The following is a 20,021-nucleotide window of genomic DNA, read 5'->3' on the forward strand; positions in this document are numbered from 1 at the left end:
ATATAGCAGATATTATTGCCTTTTTCTGCATGACAATATTCTGCATCCCTTAATCCTACCCAATACCTAAACTTAACTACTCATATTACACTGTGTCATTATTTATTTATATATCAAAAATAAAGCCAAAATGCAGAAACCATGTGTGACAAACTAAATACACCCTATGATTTAATTGCGTGTAGAACCATCTTTAGCAGTAATAACTCAAAGTAATCATTTTCTATATGAATTTAGAAAAGTCTCTCACATCGTTGTGGAGGAATTTTGTCCCACATTGAGGTTTTTGGGCATCTGTTTATGCACAGCTCTCTTAAGGTCCTGCCACAGAATTTCAATCTGGTTGAGGCCTAGACTTACTGGGCCATTGCAACTCCTTGATTTTTGTTGTAGATTTGTTAGTGTGCTTGGGATCATTGTCCTGTTGCATGACCCAATTTCGGCCAAGCTTTAGCTGTCGGACAGATGGCCTCATATTTGAATCTAGAATACTTAGGTATGCAGAGGAGTTCATAGTCGACACAATGACTACAAGGTGTCCAGGTCCTGTGGCTGCAAACCAATCCGTGCTTGACAGTTGGTATGAGGTGTTTGTGCTGATATGCTGTGTTTGGTTTTTGCCTAACTTGGCGCTCTGCATTTTGGCCAAACATCTCCACTTTGGTCTTGTTTGTTCCAGAAGTCTTCTGGTTTGTTCAGATGCAATTTTGCAAACATAAGCCATGCTGCCATGTTCTTTTTTGAGAGAAGAGGCTTTCTCTTGGCAACCCTTCCAAACAAGCCATACTTGTTCAGTCTTTTTCTAATTGTACTGTCATGAACTTTAACATTTAACATGCTAACTGAGGCCTGTTAAGTCTGAGTTTTTGCAGTTTCTCTGTGCAGTGCATAGTCTGAAATTGGGGTGAATATGCTGGGACGTCCACTCCTGGGAAGATTGGCAACTGTCTTGAATGTTTTCCACTCGTGAATACTCTTCCTCACTGTAGAATGATGGACTTCAAATTGTTTGAAAGTGGCCTTGTAATTCTTCCTAGATTGATGGGCAGCAACAGTTACTCCTCTAAGATCATTGCTGATGTCTTTCCTCCTTGGCATTGTGTTAACACACACCTGAATGCTCCAGACAAGCAAACTGCCAAAACTTCTGCTTTTATAGAGTTGGTCACGCTTGCCGATGATCAATTAATCAAAGGCATTTGATTAGTAGTACCTGACTGCTACTTACCCTCTTAATTCCAATGGAAGCAGTAAGGGTTACCTTAGTTTGTCACACATGGCTTCTCCATTTTGGCCTAGTTTTTGTTGAATAAACCATGACACAGTGTAATATGTCATGTAATGTTGTTGATCTAAGGTTGTATTTACCTCATTTTAAGACCTGCCAAGGACCAGATGATTTTTTTTATTATTATTCTGATATTTATAACCATAGAATTCAAAAGGGTTTGTTTTTCACATTACTGTATCTATATCTTTTTCACATGACACACGTGTATATATATATATATATATATGTGTGTGTATATTTATGTGTGTGTATGTATGCTTCCAGCTCTGTGATAGGCCTGTCACATACTGTCATTATGAGCATTAGGTCACTCACCTGTTGAGAGTAAATCTAAGCCATGTAATTTAGCCTTATTGTGAAACTCAGCTAAGTGACATGATGGAGGGGGTTATGGGAAACGACTGGCACTTTTTCATGTCTGTCTCCATCTCTTTCCATTGTTACTTATCATTCAAGGTGTTACACCCACACATGGATCATTTTTGATTATCTTCATGCTTTCACTCCCACCTGTTTTCCGTCACCCCACTTCCTATATATGACTCCAGAAATTGAGGAAACTATGTCACGCTGTCTCTGGTCTGTACACTGGGTGTCAGCCAATAGGTTGATGCCTGTCTGCGGTGTGGAACAGCTTATGGAGGAAATCAAATACACGTTTGGATGTGTCGTGTTGTCTTCAGGACTGATGCCTTGCATTTATTCTGTGAGTTGCCATTGAAAGCAGCTGAGGTATATTGGACGAAATGGTTTCAAAAGTGAAGCACAATGCAGAATTGCAGTGGACATTGAGAGGGAGGCTCAAAGATCCCGGCGACTGGTCCAGAGTTAATGATGTGTTGGAAACAGAGCACAGTGTGTGTGTGAAGGACTGAGACAAGCTGTGCATCAAAAGCATGAGTGATATGATGGCACATCATAAGAGGATGATGGTGGATCCCCAATAAGTGTGAAGCATAAACTAGAGAGTCGTTGTCTTGTTCTTATGCCACTGTGGCTTTGAGGAAAGCATCTTACTATAAATTATTGTAAGGCAACTGTTTTTGAGGGTTAAGTTGTAATGTTTGTGATGTTATATATATTTTTTTATTTACCATCATAATTTATACTAGCATGACAGGAAATGCCTTCCTTAGAACCTCAGCCAGTTGCTACTAACTGATATTAGGAATGGAGTATTATTTTCTTTTTCTTCATTTTGTCAAAATAATAAAAACAGTACAGAGCAAAAATATTGTTATACAATATTATTAACTGTGTGCATTGAGAATATTTATTTTTAATAACAATAATATTTATTGTTTAATAATAATATTAATAACAATATGTATAATGCAAAAAAAGCTTTTGCATGCATAGATTATATTTTACATTACAAAAAAGTAAGAATTTTGTGGGACTTTTTTTATTCTTCCCCTGCTTGTTACCACCTCTATGTAACATTTCAAATATGCCAATAATTTTTGTAGTTTTGTTTGGTACTGTTAGTGGCTCATAACATAATTGAATTGGATAAAAATGGTAAATGTTGTAATTTATGTAGTTAGTTCACAGCATATAGTTGATTCATAACACTTTACCATGTTTTTTAAGTATTAGAATAAGTTGTTATAAGTCCTTTGTAATACAGGATCAAGGTAGTTTAAAAGTTCATGGCCTTTTGCTTGAAAAACCCTTTAGTCAGCAGTGAATCACCTTTAGAGTGAAGAGGCTTATAGCACATACAGTATGGCCATGTGAGAAAGTGCTGATTTATGTGTTTCTCAAAAGCAGTTGTCATGACACCAAAGATGGTCAGCATGCTGCTTTATGTAAATGTGATGCAGCTCAGCTAAAGCTGGAAGGGACATTGCTCTCTCTTTCTCTTTCTTTTTTCAATCACCCTTTCTTTCTATGATTGATAATGCCAGCAGATGGGTAAAAATGATTGAATCCTGACTCTTGTTGAAAACATATTTGCTGACGATACAGTGGTCCATGATGGCTTTCTGAAGAGCAGCAGGAAATGTTCTCTTTCCAACTCAATCTGGACGGGCTTTCCATCCACCTGTCTAAGTCAAAAGCACTGCTCAGCAACTCGGAAAAAAACAGTATTTGGCTCAGACCAGATCAAGTATGAAAGAGTGAGGGGTGGTGAGGGAATGAGGGAGGAGGAGAATAACAGAGACATGAGGTCTCATCCATCAGCTCCATCATCCACCCTACATCACTGCAAAACCTGAGCGCTTTTCCTGCACTCTGACCACACAGCACCTGCTGCTGATTATGCTCACTCACACTCTCTCTCTCACACACCCTGCATTATTCCCCGTTTTCACACTCTTTTTGTCTTTCCTTTGTCTGTAACACTTGGCTGTAAGGCATCCATGGATCATATAGTCCTGTGAAGGAAGATTTTGCTGAGAGGAAAGATAGTCTCTAAAAAAAGTCTCTGTGACTATCCCAAACCTGAAAAAATCTTTTCAGGCTTTAAACAGAGATAGAAAAGCAAGTTATATGTATAAATCTAATGTTTGCATATTATCCAATCCACTGAGATGATTCGGCAAGTGGTTGAAATCAGTCATTGTATAGTAAGTGTACATTTTTAATTTACTAAATGCTAATTTACTAAAAAAAAGTATCAATATTGATATTTTTTCCTTGAGCACCAAATCAGCATACTAGAATGATTTCTGAAGCAGCATGTGACACTGTAGACTGGAGTAATGGCTGCTGAAAATTCAGCTTTGCCATCATAGGAATAAATTCATTTTAAAAACATTAAAATCAAACATTTTTCAAAATGTAATATTCACAATATTACTGTTTCACTGTATTTTTGATTAAATAAATGCATCCTATATTATATTATATTGTTTCTTTTAATGTTACATTTATGGGGTCATTTCTCTTTTTAGCAACCATTAATAGTTGTTGCGTGTTTCATTAGTTAAAAAAAATAGCATTTGCATTTTAATTAAATAACTTTGAATTAAAAAAAAAAAAAAAAAGACTTAAAAGACTAGTTGCTTTCATGTCACTGTAAACATACTTTAAGAGAGCGAGAGAAGAACCCAAATCATGAGAAAAACTGCATTATTTCCTCTACAGTAATACTAATCGTGAGATGTCTGGACGCGATGTGCTTATTAGAGATGAAAAGCTGAATGAAAGTATAATAGAGGGCACAGGAAGGGTACAATGAGGTTTAGGAGAACAGATTTTTCCTCAGGAACTCTTTTGAGACATGAGCGGGTGACAGAATGAAAATGAATTACACCCATATCAAGTGGGTGGGAGGTGGAGAGGACTCAGTGACTCAGAAAAAGGGAGAGTGCCCTTGCTGCTACATAGAGGATAAATTAATAGGGTCAGTGATATTCTGTGTTGGCATGACTAAGCACCAAACCACAGTGACTAAGCTGCCCAGCAGTACACACATGCTCATATCTGCATACACACCACAGTGCAGGTAATAACACTCACAACCACTTTGGCCACATGTCAATAACCCAGAAATCTGAACCACATGGTCTGCAGGTGCACTGCAGACAACACACATCATTCATGGGTAAACTAATGCTGTGGTTTACATTTTAGTGCAAGTCTACTCTGCAAATGAAATAAGCAATAAAAATGTAAATCAATACTTTTACACAGTCGTGTGGTTATATTTTTGCTGTCCATAAGTGTGTGTTTCTTATTAATTTAGAATTAGAATTTAATTTGTTTGGGTTCCTATTAAATTCTCTTGGCTTTGCAGAATTTGGTATCGTGAATTTGATCTAAGTGTGTGACGACTTATGATCTCTTCTCTGGTGGAGATGCATTTGATAATTCTGAGGTCTTTTTCTCTTAGAAGCAAAAGTCTCTTTTGTTGTTGTTGATGATGTTGATTATCTCAAAATGGCCTAATATCGATTGGTTTATCATCTCAATCATCCTCAAATGAGCTGATGAAGCATTTTCTGTTCCCCTTATAGGTAAAAGCCCATGTCTTATGTTTACTAACCGGCATGAGATCCGCCGCATAGACCTGGTGAAGAAGGACTATACACAGGTAGTGCCGACCTTGAAGAACGCTGTGGCCCTAGATGTGGACGTTACCACCAACAAGATGTACTGGTGTGACCTCTACCATCGCAAAATCTTCAGGTATGCCCAACATTACACTCCTAAACAATATACAGCGCACATCATGTTGTCTCCTTCTAACTGACAGCTGTTTAATCTTTATTTAAAAAGGATAATTTGCAATTAGTGTTCAGTGCTCAGGTAGGTGGAGAAGGTGTAGTGTTGAAGCCCTCTTTTGAGAACCTGCTCTCAGCTGGCTGATATTTAAATGCATGAGAACAGCTGCCATAGACTTTCTGGAGATATTCTCCCAGCAACCAGCATTATTGATTGAAAAATGTGCAGGAAATTGCTTCTATGCTCATTTTCATGCAGACTTTTTCTTGGGTTTCCTCTGGCAGTGTAAGGGGAATGTAAGGTATATATTATATAAAGATAATATTTTACAATATTTTTACTGAGCAAATAAATGCAGCCTTGCTGAGCATAAGAGACTTCTTTCAAATTCATTTAAAAATATTACAGACCTCAAACTTTTGAATGGTCATGTATATTGTATCATGTTCTAACTTTCCAATAATACTGTATTGCAGTATTCCTGGCATTTCTCACTCCTCTTACTCCATAACAAAACACTTTCCTCAGGCATTTTTGTCCTGATGGAAGGAAATTCTAATTCCTTATGGGAGGTCTTGAATAAGCTCTACCAACCTTTTAACAAAGTCATCTTATCAGTCGGACAGCAGCCTGTCACACAGCCTGCCTGTGCTACAACAGCAGCTGAAAAACTTGACCAGCGTTTGTCCTTTTCTGTCCCAGTGTGCATGCTGGCCTGTCATGCTCGAGTCTGCGCCTCACTTCCTGAGTCACATCAGCCTCTAGGACCATCTCTAAATCATTTTAGCCGCACCATATGCTTCCCATAATTTACCTCCCACAATAAGGCGTCCCATTACTCATCCCCTCTCCCCTCAGGAGGGCTTGTGTTAGGACGGCCTAAGACAGTTCATTATCACTTTATAAACCCCTGAGAAGAGCACTCAGAAGAATGGAAATACTTCTGCTTGTCTGCAGGGAGTTTAATTTATGTCCCTGGTGGAGAACGGCATGAATTTGTGGTTACAGTGAAGATGCAACAGTGTAGATGTCAGCTGACAGCTGAAACCTCAAATGAGGCATATACCTTTTAAAGGCCATTGTTGGAATCCACAGTAAATATTACTTGAAACCGGCATCCATCTATTTTGAGGGTGATGTGGTTATTGAGCTCACCGCTGTTGTCAGTAGAGAGTTGTTTTGTTAAATAATGAGTCGTGGTTCACCTGCATGAGAGCTCAAAATGGCTCTTTTTATGATTCAGCACAAAGGTTGATAGGTTAATGTTGTGTTTATTGCTTTGATTAATTCCAATTAACATCATTTTGGGTTAATGTGATGCAAGACTCCTACTGTAATTAAGATGTCAGAGGGAACCCAAACCCAGCTAATTAAACAGGCAAATTGTTGCTCTTGTTGATCAAGACCATCATTGTTTTATCCTTTCATGAACACAATATACCCTGTGGGTTGCGCTTTGATCGATGGTTTGGCTTACTTTAAAGGGATAGTTCACCCAAAAATGACAATTTGATGTTTATCTGCTTACCCCCCAGGGCATCCAAGATGTAGGTGACTTTGTTTCTTCAGTAGAACACAAATGATGATTTTTAACTCCAGCCGTTGCAGTCTGTCAGTCGTATAATGCATGGCAATGGGAACTTCGTCTATAAGAGTAAAAAAAAAAAAAACATGCACAGACAAATCCAAATTAAACCCTGCGGCTCGTGACGACACATTGACGTCCTAAAACAGGAAACGATTGGTTTGTGCGAGAAACCGAACAGTATTTAATACACCACTATGTCCATCTGCCTTGAGCATCCAGTGTGTGAGGTCTGAAAACACACTCTGACAACTGAAGTGATCTCTTGCACTCATTGACCATAAGTGCGAGAGATCACTTCCGGCATCAGAACGCGTTTTCAGACCTCACACACCGGATGCTCAAGGCAGTTGGACATAGTGGTGTATTAGATGTAAAAAATGATATAAATACTGTTCGGTTTCTCGCACAAACCGATCGTTTCCTGTCTTAGGACATCAATTTGTCGTCACGAGCTGCAGGGTTTCATTTGGATTTGTCTGTGCATGTTTTTTTTTTTTACTCTTATAGACGAAGTTCCCATTGACATGCATTATACGACTGACAGACTGCAACGGCTGGAGTTAAAAATCATCATTTGTGTTCTACTGAAGAAACAAAGTCACCTACATCTTGGATGCCCTGGGGGTAAGCAGATAAACATCAAATTTTCATTTTTGGGTGAACTATCCCTTTAAATTGTTACTGAGTGTCATGATGAGCGACAGGACATTTTGTTAATATTTTGGTTATTATTTTTATTGCGTTGTACTGAGTAGCCCCATCTACAGTTAATTTAAATCAGTGAAATATTACAAATCAAAAATGTGAATGGCTGTGATTGTGACAGCATTATTTTTACTGAAATTTCCTCTGTAATTTATTGTGTTGTGCTCAGCAAGGACATGGTGTTAAAGTACTTTTAATAATTTTGCTATTGAATTTGGTCCATAACTGACTGTACTATTCTTTTTTTAAATTATCTCTTTTTACTATTATTATAATGCATACCAAATTAAGAACCTGCAATTGAGCATTTGACGTCACATTATATTGATTATCTCATCTTATTTAGTCACTATTGTTTAAGTGCAGAACACTTTGTCTCTTTACTTTTTATTCCTTTTGTCTCATTTATGAATCATCAGTGTTTGAAAGGGGCAGGGAATCTGTTCCTATTAATAGAGCTCCTAGTCAAGCCAATGAAAGCAATAGAAATGTTCCCTGGCTGCTATTTCCCCTGTCCTTGTGATTCACTTAAGATACACTTTGAAAAGAGTTTCTCAAAGTCCTGTGTCTTATAAGGGGAGATGGGCCCATTTTGATGGCTGTTGAAGTAGCATCTGTTAAAGGCACTAGGTGACTGCAAATGGAAAATTACCAGGTTATAATACACACCACCCCCTCACTGCCAATGAAAGGTGGGTCATTCTATGAAATGGGTGCCTTTTCCAGTTTGATATTAAAAGTAAATATTCTGTAGATTTGAAGTATGTGTTTTAAGATTTTAAATATTCTATTGCACAAATCTACAAAGTTTTAATGCTGGTATTTCTACCAGTAACCAATTTTCAATTTTATACAAACATAGTAAAGAGTTGGCAGGATATTTAAGCTTATTATTTACTGAAACTGAAAGATAAAATGACATACAACAAACAACTAGATAAAAAAGATCTTGACTTGACTTGTCTTGAATTGATTATTATTATTATTTTAGTTAAAATATGGGGGAAATATGATTGGTACAAGGTTAATGCACAACCTTTAGATTTAGTCATTTTAATAATCTGTTATGTTAATTAAAGTTCACTTCAGAATTACAATTTCTTGATAATTTACTCGCCCCCATGTCATCCAAGATGTTTATGTTTTTCTTTGTTCCGTCAAAAAGAAATTGGGGTTTTTGAGGAAACCATTCCAGGATTTTTCTCCATATAGTGGAATTCACTGGGCTACAACAGGTTGAAGGTCCAAATTGCAGTTTAAGTGCAGCTTCAAAGGGCTCTACACGATCCCATCGGAGAAATAAGGGTCTTGTCTAGTGAAACGATCGGCCGTTTTCTAAAAAAATAAAAAATTATATACTTTTTAACCATGAATTGTCTTGCACTAACGTTGGAAAGTCACGCGTAACATAGGCGGTAGTACTGCGGTAGGGCGAAAAACTCCATTTCATTTTCTCCTCCCACTTCAAAATTGTCCGACATCGTTGTTTTACTTTTTTTTGTAAAGGGTGTTTGACTTTTGCACGTTCGCTTTGTAGACACCGGATCAGTAATTCGGCCTATGTCACGTGTGACCTTTCCAATGTGTATTTGTTACTGGCCCCAAACAGTAGGGTATATAAAAAGATTACAGACCAGTGTTGCCAACTTAGCGACTTTGTCGCTAGATTTAGCGACTTTTCAGACCCCTTTAGCGACTATTTTTCAAAAAAGCGCCTAGCGACAAATCTAGCGACTTTTTGGACAAACCTCAGTAACTTTTCAAATGTCACCAGCACTGTCCTGTGAGCGCGAGGTCTTGCTTTCCCGCTGCCGTCACACCTCTCTCAGCGTCTACTCTGTTCATTAAGTGGCTGAGAGGAGCAGCAGCACGAGAGCACGGTATCTGACAGACGTGAATGAGCGAGCTACACACGAGCACACAGTGTTGCCACGGACCAAACACTATTTCTGATTCTCCTTTGTTTTATATTTAAAGAATTTAGTTTGATGGTTTTGATTTCCATTTTTGTCGCGTGCTTATTATCACTTATATTACTCACTATCACAGAGCTTTAGTTCATCCAGTTTCCGAACTCTCTGAATTCATGTAATTTACAAATGTATAAAAATGTAATTCATTATATCATACGCGTTTTGTTGCCGGACAAAAAAAAAAGAAAAATGTATATAGGCTATATTAAAAAATTAAATAAATAAATTATATATATATATATATGAGAACAGCTTTATTTGACATTCGGCTATATTATATTATATTGTATTAAAATACAGTATGTGAGCACGGATTAGGAGTGGAAACACATTAGGCAGGCAGAACGCAACCGACGTGATGACGTCACGAATATGTTAATTTATGCATGACGTAATCTAGCGACATTTAGCGACTTTTTGGGCAGGCTTTAGCTACTTTCCTTTGAAAATAGTTGGCAACAGTGTTACAGACTAGGGATGGGCATTTTTCCAAAATATTTTATTCGAATATTTGGGCTCATAAAAAAACGAATATTCGAATATTCGTTTATTTAAATGAGGTTAAACGAGAAAGACGTTATTGTTTTATATTCATCAATATTTTGTAAACATTTCTGAACAAGCTTACGATTAGGCAATATACACAACAAGCTTACATTATATCTTAAGGTTTTCTTTTAGTTCAAAGCATTAAACAATATGTGTAAACAGAAAATATTAAGAACAAAAGCATTTAATATCAAGCAGCGCGAGCAGGAAAAATACAAATAAAGCAGACAGCGCCAGTTATTGTACAAAACGTACATAATACACTCGAGTCAGTATATGGTTATCGTGTTTATATTGTTTCACATGTTCATGTTGAGAAAACCAATAATATCCACATGCTCGGGTCAGAAAACGAGCCGTGCTGACAGACGCTGCAGAGACAAAGATAATAATAGCCTAACGTACATAACTGTGTGCTAAGCTAAGTTTCTAACAGTAGCACTTTGTTTTCTGTTCGTAAATATGTCTCCCTCGACGAAACTTAAAGGAAGCATAGGTCTCAAAATCATTTTGCTATTAGATAAGTTATCATCTTTGCTCATCTTGGGATAACTTACAGTTGCGCTTACCTGTCGTGAATGCAGTGATGGACAGCTGTCTTTCCTCACTCGACGGCTATTTAGATTTCATGTGCTTTCTCATTATGGTGTTGATATTATGATAACTCGGTTTCATTAATTAATTTGATCAAAAGTAATTCCATTTTGTAAGATCATTTTCATCTAAGTAATTCCAAACTTTGCGAGGCAAACGACAACATTATGTGACGATCAAATAAAATAAACTTGTTAAACACGCTCCACAGCGCCACCCGGTGCATTTAGTTATAACTGCGAGTTTTAGTGCTTATGATTTATCATGGATTCGCTGCATTTACGGCCAGCACAGCAACATAGTAAAATTCGAATAGTTTTTTTATTTTTCGAATATTAATTACAGAACGAATATTCGACTATTTGTGCACACCCCTATTACAGACAAAATGTTAGCTTTTATTTCCATATTGTGTTTGAAAATATGCTTGTTTGTTAGTATAGCAAGGAGAAATAGGAAACACAGGATAGGGAACTACTACACTATTGGCAGTAACTACCCACTAGTTATTGTTTACACGTGTGTATGAGCTTTTAAATGCCATCCCTTTTATCAAATGACCCAAGTGACACCAAAGTGATGTGGTGCTTTCTCATGAGTGCTGAATCATAAGATCAGTCACAGTGACATCAGATTTCACCATGCTTCAAATGGCAATCATATCTGCTTCACTGTAAATCACTGTAGCTTTCATACACAGCAAAAAAGATCACAAGAGTCAGCCATTTTGTCCTATAATTGTTCTTTGAGAAACATGCAGATGTTGCTTCACTTTGCTGCTTATGTGTACGCAAACAACAGCTGTGAGTGCCAGCTATTTGTGGTGTGCTTATTCACCATGAATCTGCTGGATGCATTGAATACCTTGTGTTTGATGTAAATGTTTATGAATGGATAGATACATAACATCTGCTTAAAATGCTGTGAATGTAGATTAACAGTGTGTTTATTCCCCTTCAGCGCATATATCAACAAAGCCAGCGATACTTCTCAACAGATCACGCTCATAGACACTGCGCTACATTCCCCAGAGGGCTTAGCAATGGACTGGGTCCATAAGAACATCTACTGGACCGACTCTGGACACAAAACTATCTCTGTCGCAACTGCCGATGGCAAGAAGAGGAAGGTGTTGATCGACACAGAGCTTGGCGAACCACGTGCCATCGCCGTTGATCCAAGACAAGGGTAACAATATAATGTTTATAATGTAAAAATCGGCAGACTCGAAAGTGTGAATGACATCAGGCATCAGTCCTTTTCAAACACTCTTGCATTAAATAATCATTGAATTATCATGAATAATGTCAATATGATGTGTGTGCATGATCAACACCAAGATTTTTGAAAGCCTTGCCAAAGGTTCCTTCACTTCGTATATATAATTTCTTCTTTTACTGCCATTCATCATGAAGAATCTTTCCCCTTGGGGCTCTTTTCACAGTATTACAGAAGTAGAAGAGCATGAAAAACATGCAAATGGGTTCATGCTGGTCAGCATACTAACTAATTGTTGCCTGTGGGTAAAGTGCCCACTTCACACCTATAGGGACGGAGTTATATACTGACTCTTTTTAATGAGGATTTTTGACAGACGATGAGCCATCGGAGCTCCCTAATTTTCCACTCAACTGTATCTCATTTATTTGATAACATAAATCTTTTGTGGCTCCATCCCAGGAAACTCCTGTGCTGTTTTTTTATAGAATTGTAAAGCCGTCATTCACAAAATTTCACATATCCCCTAGTCTTTTGGCTAATTTGAAATACTTTCAGTTTCCAATAAGAATGGTAAACCACTGTTTTACACATTTTAACCTGTTTAAATTCCACAGATTTTCCCACTAGCTCTGAAAATGTGGAGGAAAATAGATTTTGCAAACTTCTAAGGGAGCCTCAAGATGAAACCTTAAAATTTCTAGACCTGGAAAATGTATATAAATGTATAAAAATCTTATAACCCCATGGACATTTTTATAATGATTTTTGGTTATATCGTTGTCGACGATGGATGGCCTTGGAGTCGCAAAGGTTGAGAACCACCGGTCTAGATCTAGCCATAATTCTGATTGTGAACGTTCTGTTTGTTTTGACCCCCCAGGTTCATGTACTGGTCGGATTGGGGAACGCAGGCCAAGATCGAGAAAGCCGGAATGAACGGGGTGGATCGACAGGTTCTGGTTTCAGAGAGGATTGAATGGCCCAATGGGATTGCGCTCGGTAAAACCTTTTGAAAGTTTTGCAATTCAGTTTCTCCATTCAGAACAAATGTATTCACATCTTCAAATATAGTCAAAGTAGAGAAACACACACTAGAGAATAGCAAAAAAGACAACAAAACATAAAAGAGAAACAGCAGAAAGCAAAACAAAGCATACCATACCAAAAAGCAAGACATGAGAGAGCTGTCTTTGCCATCATTACAAAACATCAGCCAAAATAACAGAAAGAGAAAAACATTAGAATTGAGAAAGACCAAACAAACACAGAGGCAGACGGCAGAAGGAGAAGAAAGAGTGTTAATAATAAAGAGCAGCCTCCTGTGGCCAACAGGGCTTTGAATCATTCACCTTCATTGTTTCTCATAAATCGCCCGTCAGTTTGGGAAGAACTAAATGGAATTGCTCAAGCAACGCTGTCAATATCGCCATCATTTTCCTGACTCGCTTAACATAAAAGCCATTTAAAAAAGCAGTTATGGATGGAGAAAGTTATTGACAAAAAAGGTTGAATTGAGAATTGCTATGTCTGTATTGAAACAAAATACCTTTTTAATGGGAAAAGAGCGAGTAACCTTGCAAAGCAGTGAGATTTTGGAGTGCATTGTGTTTTTTTTTTTCTTTTCTTTTCTTTTCTTACATTGATTGTGCTTTCAACTGTGCCTTTCATTTAATTTTAAAATGCCTTTATTTTTACTTGAAATATGAAAAATAATAGAATATGAACTGAAATATGAATTTTCCCTTCACATACTACCCACTTTTCTGTTTCATTTGACCACTCATGTTAAATTAAAAGCATTTGTTGTATTATTAAAGCTCTACATATACACTACATATAAAAGTTCTTTCATCTTCCAGATCTGTCTAGTAGACGACTCTACTGGGTCGATTCCAAGCTTCATCTGATTTCCAGCGTGGACCTGAATGGAGACAACCGTAGAGTTTTGCTCTCCTCCATGGATCATCTGGGACATCCCTTCGCCCTGACTCTTTTTGAGGCAAGCAAATTTATCAAATACAGGGTACCCGCGGGGTCTTAAAAGCATTGAAAAAGTCTTAAATTTGATAATCTAAAATTAAGGCCTTAATAGCCTTGAATTTGGTATACAAAGTCTTGGATTTCGTTACAAAGGTCTTTTTATTTTTTTTATTTTTTAACTTTTCCTAGGATTAAGTTCATACCGTAACAAAATGAACTGTTACTAGTGTAGGCTAATTAAAAATTCATGCAGCGTAATGTTGAGTGCACCTCGCGCTCCACGTCATAGCAGTAAGCGCGAAAGCTCGCGCACCCGTTACTATGGTTACTAGGCAAGTGAGGTAAATTACTAGAGATGAGCCGGATACTCGGCTGAAACGAGTATCCGGTACGGATAAAGCACTTCTGCCGAGTACGAGTATTATACGAGTAATACGAGTCAATATCTGTGCTCGGATTGAATGAAAATCATCATTGGGTTGCTGATTGTGTCAGCGTTCTGTGATAGTCTAGTCCAGTGGTCTCAAACTGCCGGCCCGCGGGCCATTTACGGCCCGCAACTGATCTCAAAAATAAAACATAATCCGGCCCGCTAAATTATTATTATTATTATAATTATTATTCTCTAGTACGCGTCACATACGCGGCCGCGCCGGCATTCTCCTTCTTTCCAATGCGCTTTCGCTCCCGTGGCGTCTGTCGTTGCTATGCAACCATGAGCCGCGCTCTCAACCGCGTCGCTTCTATTATGAGCGCGCTTGCCTAAATTACAGTAAAAGCACTCGACTTTAAGTCACGAGCGTCGTTTTAAATCACCGAAACGCGTCCGATGCTACCATGTCAAGAAACAGAAGAGTGTACAAATGTATTCAAGGGTTGTATTTGTTCTGTACAGTGTTGTTCAGTGCAAGATTTTAATTTTATTTAAGCTAGCATGAAGTAAAGAAAAACAGCCTACTTCCACTAAATGTTAAAAACTAATAATGAGAGATTTTTATTTTTTGGCAAAATAAAGTTGATATATATAGCTTCAGTTTTTTGTTTATTTCTGACCCCTCCATGGCCTCTATGAGTGTTGCTGGTTTTGTTCCTAAATTACAATTTTTTTTTATTCCATGCACCTTGTTGGATGTGAGAAGTTGCACCAGACTATTGCAATTAATAGTATTATATTAGTAGTATTATATTAGTATATTAGTAGTATTACATCAATTACATCATAGTATTAGCCTATATAATTATATTACACTCTGTAACAATGAGAGAGACACTGCTGTTTACATTTAGTAGGCCTATGGTAAATAAAATATTTATAGTATAGGTCTAAAAATATATGCCGAATTAATTATTTTCTAGGGTTCAAAATTTATACAGATTTGACATTTTCCCCTCATACTTCTGTCAGAATGGGTACGAAGTTGGCATTGAATTTCATTTAAAATGGTATTAAAAAGGTCTTAAAAAGCCTTGAATTTCATTTGGAGGATCCTGGGGGTACCCTGAAATAGTACTGACATACTCATTCATGCAGGCACAGATGGAGCTGCATTCACAATAACAGGCCTTGAGAGGTTTCTAAGCTCAGTTTGGCTTCATATAAACAAATGTTTTTTGCTCAGAGGGTATAATTGAAGAACATGGGTCTCACTGTGAGACAGTAGCACTGGCCAAGAGATGTATGGCTGACACCAGCCAAAGACACAAACCAAATTAAAAAGCCTTTTTACTTTGGCAGCTCCTAAGGCACCTGAAGGCAGGACCTTGCCCAAGCAATAGATAGCCTAATACTCTTCATCAGGCCAGTCAATGAGCCAGCTCAGTAGGAGGGCAACCTGGGACTGAGCCCTAAAAAAAGGAAACACAATGTGCTTGCTTCATTCTCTTCCTTTTGTCTGGGGCACATGAGAAATGAACTGCTACATTACTACAGTACCCTTGAGCCTGGTCCTAAAGTTCTCCACTTGGCTATTGAAGTTTCAAAACAGTAATTGACAACTGTAGCTGATAACTTCCCCCAAACTTTTTGGGTTTCTTGTAGATAGGAAAGGAAGATAGGGATCTTTCTGTATGAAATACTCATGCTGTCTTTGGTGAAGGAGTCATTTCCAATAAGCTCATTATTTTGGTTCATTATTTCTCATACCTCCCAGCTCAAATTACATTTCATTTCTTCAGATTTCCTATTGGTAATTGACAGCTTCACAAAAGTGAACAAAAAGCATTAAAGGGATAATTGCAGCACCCAAAAAAGTAATCATTTACTGTCATCATTTACTTCTGCTGAACACAAAAGAAGATATTTTGAAGAATGTCGGTAACCAAACATTTGACTTCCATGGTATTTTTTTCCATACAGTGAAGTCAGTGGGGCCCATCAACTGTTTTACCGACATTCTTCAAAATATCTTCTTTTGTGTTCAGCAGAAGAAATTCATACAGGTTTGGAACAACTTGAGGGCGAGTAAATGATGACAGAATTTTCAAGGATCTCCCTTTTTTCATCATTTACTCACCTTTCATGTCGTTCCAAACCCATTTGGCATTCATTATTCCAGAGAAACACCCATAAAAGTGCTCACTACAACTCGTGCCCTATATTCCACATCTTCAGGGGACATAAGTTAGCTTTTTGTGAGGAACAGAACATTTAAGAAATAATAATATTAATATAATACTTTCATTGAATAATATAATTTTTTTATTAAAATGAACATAGACAAGCATTAAAAGGTTATGGTCAGCAAGGTTTTTGAAAGAAATTAATACTTCTTATTTTGCTAGGACACAGTAAAGTGACCGTAAAGACTTTCACATTGTAGCAAAAAAAGAAAAGAAAAAAAGAATGCTGTTCTTTTGAACTTTCTATTCTTCAAAGAATCCTGAAAAACAAAAAGTATATATACTTGAGCTGCTTAACAGCTGTTTTCAACGTAAATAATAAGAAATTTGTGGAGTAATCATGTGGAGAAATGACTGCTGAAAATTCAGCTTTTTCCATCATGGGAAAAAGCTGTTTTAAAATATTTTAAAATAGAAAACAGTTATTTTAAGTTGTAAAAATATTTCAAAATATTACTATTTTACTGTATTTTTGATTAAAAAAAAAATGCAGTCCTGGTTGAGCGTAAGAGACTTCAAAAACATTAAAAAAAAATCTTTCAGATGCCAAACTTTTGAACAGTTGTATTTTTATTTATTTATTTTGCATGTATTTATTTAAATAATAGCAAATTCAAATAACCATAAGTGAGAATGTGATTTGAGAAATATGACAGAGGGTTTTAGTAAACTAAGTTTATTTTATTGATTTAACCCTTGTGCGGTCTTCGGGGTCTTTTTGACCCGCAAATGATGTTTGCTCAAATTTTAAAAAAAATGCTCTCTTTGTCCAAATGGCATGAGACTTTGTACGGTGGTTAACACTTTTAAGATCTACAAATAAAAAAAAAATTGGAGTGATATCTTATTTTTATGTTAGTGTAAAAAAAAAAAGAAGTTACGTTCGTGGTCTCTGGAGACCCCGGGCAACAAAATGTAATTTTGTAACAATATAATATATTTTTTAAAAACCAATGTAATTTTACTCTGTTTATTAATGTTTTTTCTCAACATTTGTGCAGTTTTTGGAGGATTTATATAAATAAATTAAAAAATATTTTTTGAAATAGGTTTTTATGCATGAACAGCTTTTTATGTAAAATTCACTTTATAAAAGGCCCAGATTTCTAACTTTCATTCATGTGGATAACATGGATAATTTGACATGGTTTAGTGTAAGATTTTTGCCCATCTTTTGAAAAATGCAGTTTTAAAAGTAAAAAAACTATCACTTTTACCAGTAGATGGCTGCAGAGCTCCACTATTTGCTATGTGCTATTTGAATGATTGAAAGATGTCTTTTCACAAGTTTTTTTTTCAGTTGGATTCATATCTAAATGTTATGAAATCAAAATTATAACAATAAAAATTACTTTGTCAAAGTTTAGCATTTTTTGTGCAGGGCAAAATCAGTTTTTCAATAATAATTTTATAATAAAAATAATAAAATAAATAATTTTTATTTTTGTGTGCGCGCGTGTGTGTGTGTGAGCATGTCCATTCTGTATTCTATAATGTTTTTTGCATTTTTGGAAGTGTGCCACTTCATTTCTGTCTAAATGTGTTGTGCGTTGTTTCTGATTTTGAGAATGGATTTTGTCCAATTTCTAAGTGGGGTCTCTGTGGGTTACTTTATTGATGATATAATTGAAAAACTGATTTTTTTCAGTACAAAAAAATGCTAAACTTTGACAAAAAGTAATTTATTGTTATAATTGTGATTTAATAACATTTAGATATGAATCCAACTGAAAAAAACTTGTGAAAAGACATCTTTCAGTCATTCAAATAGCACATAGCAAAGAGTGAAGCTCTGCAGCCATCTACTGGTAAAAATTTTAGTTTTTTTTACTTTTATAACTGCATTTAAATTATCCATGTTATCCACATGAATGAAAGTTAGAAATCTGGGCCTTTTATAAAGTGAATTTTACATAAAAAGCTGCTTTTGCATAAAAACCTATTTATAATATTTTTTAATTTATTTATATAAATTTAAAAGATATCACAAATCCTCCAAAAACTGCGAAAATGTTGAGTAAAAACATTAATAAACAGAATAAAATTACATTGGTTTTTAAAAAATATATTATATTGTTACAAAATTACATTTTGTTGCCGGGGTCTGCAGAGACCCCGAAGACCACGACTGTAGTCCCTTAAACGAAGACCGCACAAGGGTTAAAGACAAAACTGAACGCCACATATTAGCTTCCATCACAGCAGACCTTAAATTGCATATAAGAAGTTTACTCCATTTTCCAGTCACCTTTTCAGACGATGTGTGACCTTTACATTGCCCTGTCTCATAAAACAGACCAATATCTCTACACCAGCTTTCACATTATTTCATTGGTTAGTGGGCAGCATTGAAAATGTCAAGACCAATCCAATCCCACAGGGATAGTTGCTTCTTCCCAAATGAAGTGAATACTATGATGAAAGGTTTTAATAAAGATGCTCCCCACGCTCAAGGAGTACAAATTTCAGACATGGGTGTTAGGAGCCAGCCTTTTGTGTCATAGATTAAAGCAGTTATCTAGATCAGATATGGTGGCCTTGTGGCCCGTGCATTAGATGAGAGCTGCAATGCGGCAGAATTTGAATGCTGTCTAGTGCAGGTTAAGGAGTCCTACTGATCAGCTGCCACCAGCAGAAGCACCTGACGGAGCTCCACTGGGATCCTGCAGCCTGACCTTTCCAAAAAAGCACGGCTCTGTAAACATCCTCTAATACTCGGAGCCAGCTGCTCGCTTGGGCATGCTCAGTCCGCTCGATCTCCTTTTTTGCACCCTCCCCTCATTTTCTTTTGTTACCCCACGAACACTCCGTCCCGAACTTCCTCATCCATTTCCGCATCCCTTTGAAAAGGAGATGAATCTCAGGTTGTCATAGTAACAGCCCATCTCACCATGCACATTTGCAATATTTCTGTAGCGGATGATAAGGACTGATCAGAGGAGGGAAACAGACGGAGAAGCAGAGAGAATGTTGAAAGTGGTATTGTCAGATAGCCGAGCGTGTGCTTTCCGGCTTATGTAGGTATAGATACAAAGGTGAGATAGAGCTCCGAGCTTTAATTAGTCTGATGAAAAGACACAGGAGCCTTCATTGTCATCTACCCTTTCTTTCCTTTTTGTGTATTGCATACATAAATACATAACCTACCAAAGATTACACCTGCTTTTGATTTATTCTATCCAAGTGTCTTTTGAACCCTTTGTATCACTCTTTCACTGCTTCACAATAAAATATCTATGCACAGTGATAATATTCACTCTAAGACAATTGTTTTCTCCCAAAATGCTATTGATTTTCTTTGAGTCAGTGTGTGTGTGTGCACATATAT

General features: G+C 36.8%; 1 protein-coding gene across 7 annotated transcripts in view; it reads left to right on the forward strand.

The window, feature by feature from the left end:
* Positions 1–20,021, forward strand: part of lrp8 (low density lipoprotein receptor-related protein 8, apolipoprotein e receptor) — a 187,534-nt gene that overhangs the window by 148,838 nt on the left and 18,675 nt on the right. For all 7 annotated transcript variants that reach the window (XM_048200027.1, XM_048200028.1, XM_048200021.1 and 4 more), the window contains exons 10-13: positions 5,257–5,428; positions 11,834–12,061; positions 12,975–13,093; positions 13,954–14,093. In XM_048200027.1, coding sequence (XP_048055984.1) covers positions 5,257–5,428; positions 11,834–12,061; positions 12,975–13,093; positions 13,954–14,093 — 659 coding nt within the window. The remainder of the gene's footprint in view (positions 1–5,256; positions 5,429–11,833; positions 12,062–12,974; positions 13,094–13,953; positions 14,094–20,021) is intronic.

The sequence above is a fragment of the Megalobrama amblycephala genome, linkage group LG8 (assembly GCF_018812025.1).
Source record: "Megalobrama amblycephala isolate DHTTF-2021 linkage group LG8, ASM1881202v1, whole genome shotgun sequence".
NCBI lineage: Eukaryota > Metazoa > Chordata > Actinopteri > Cypriniformes > Xenocyprididae > Megalobrama > Megalobrama amblycephala.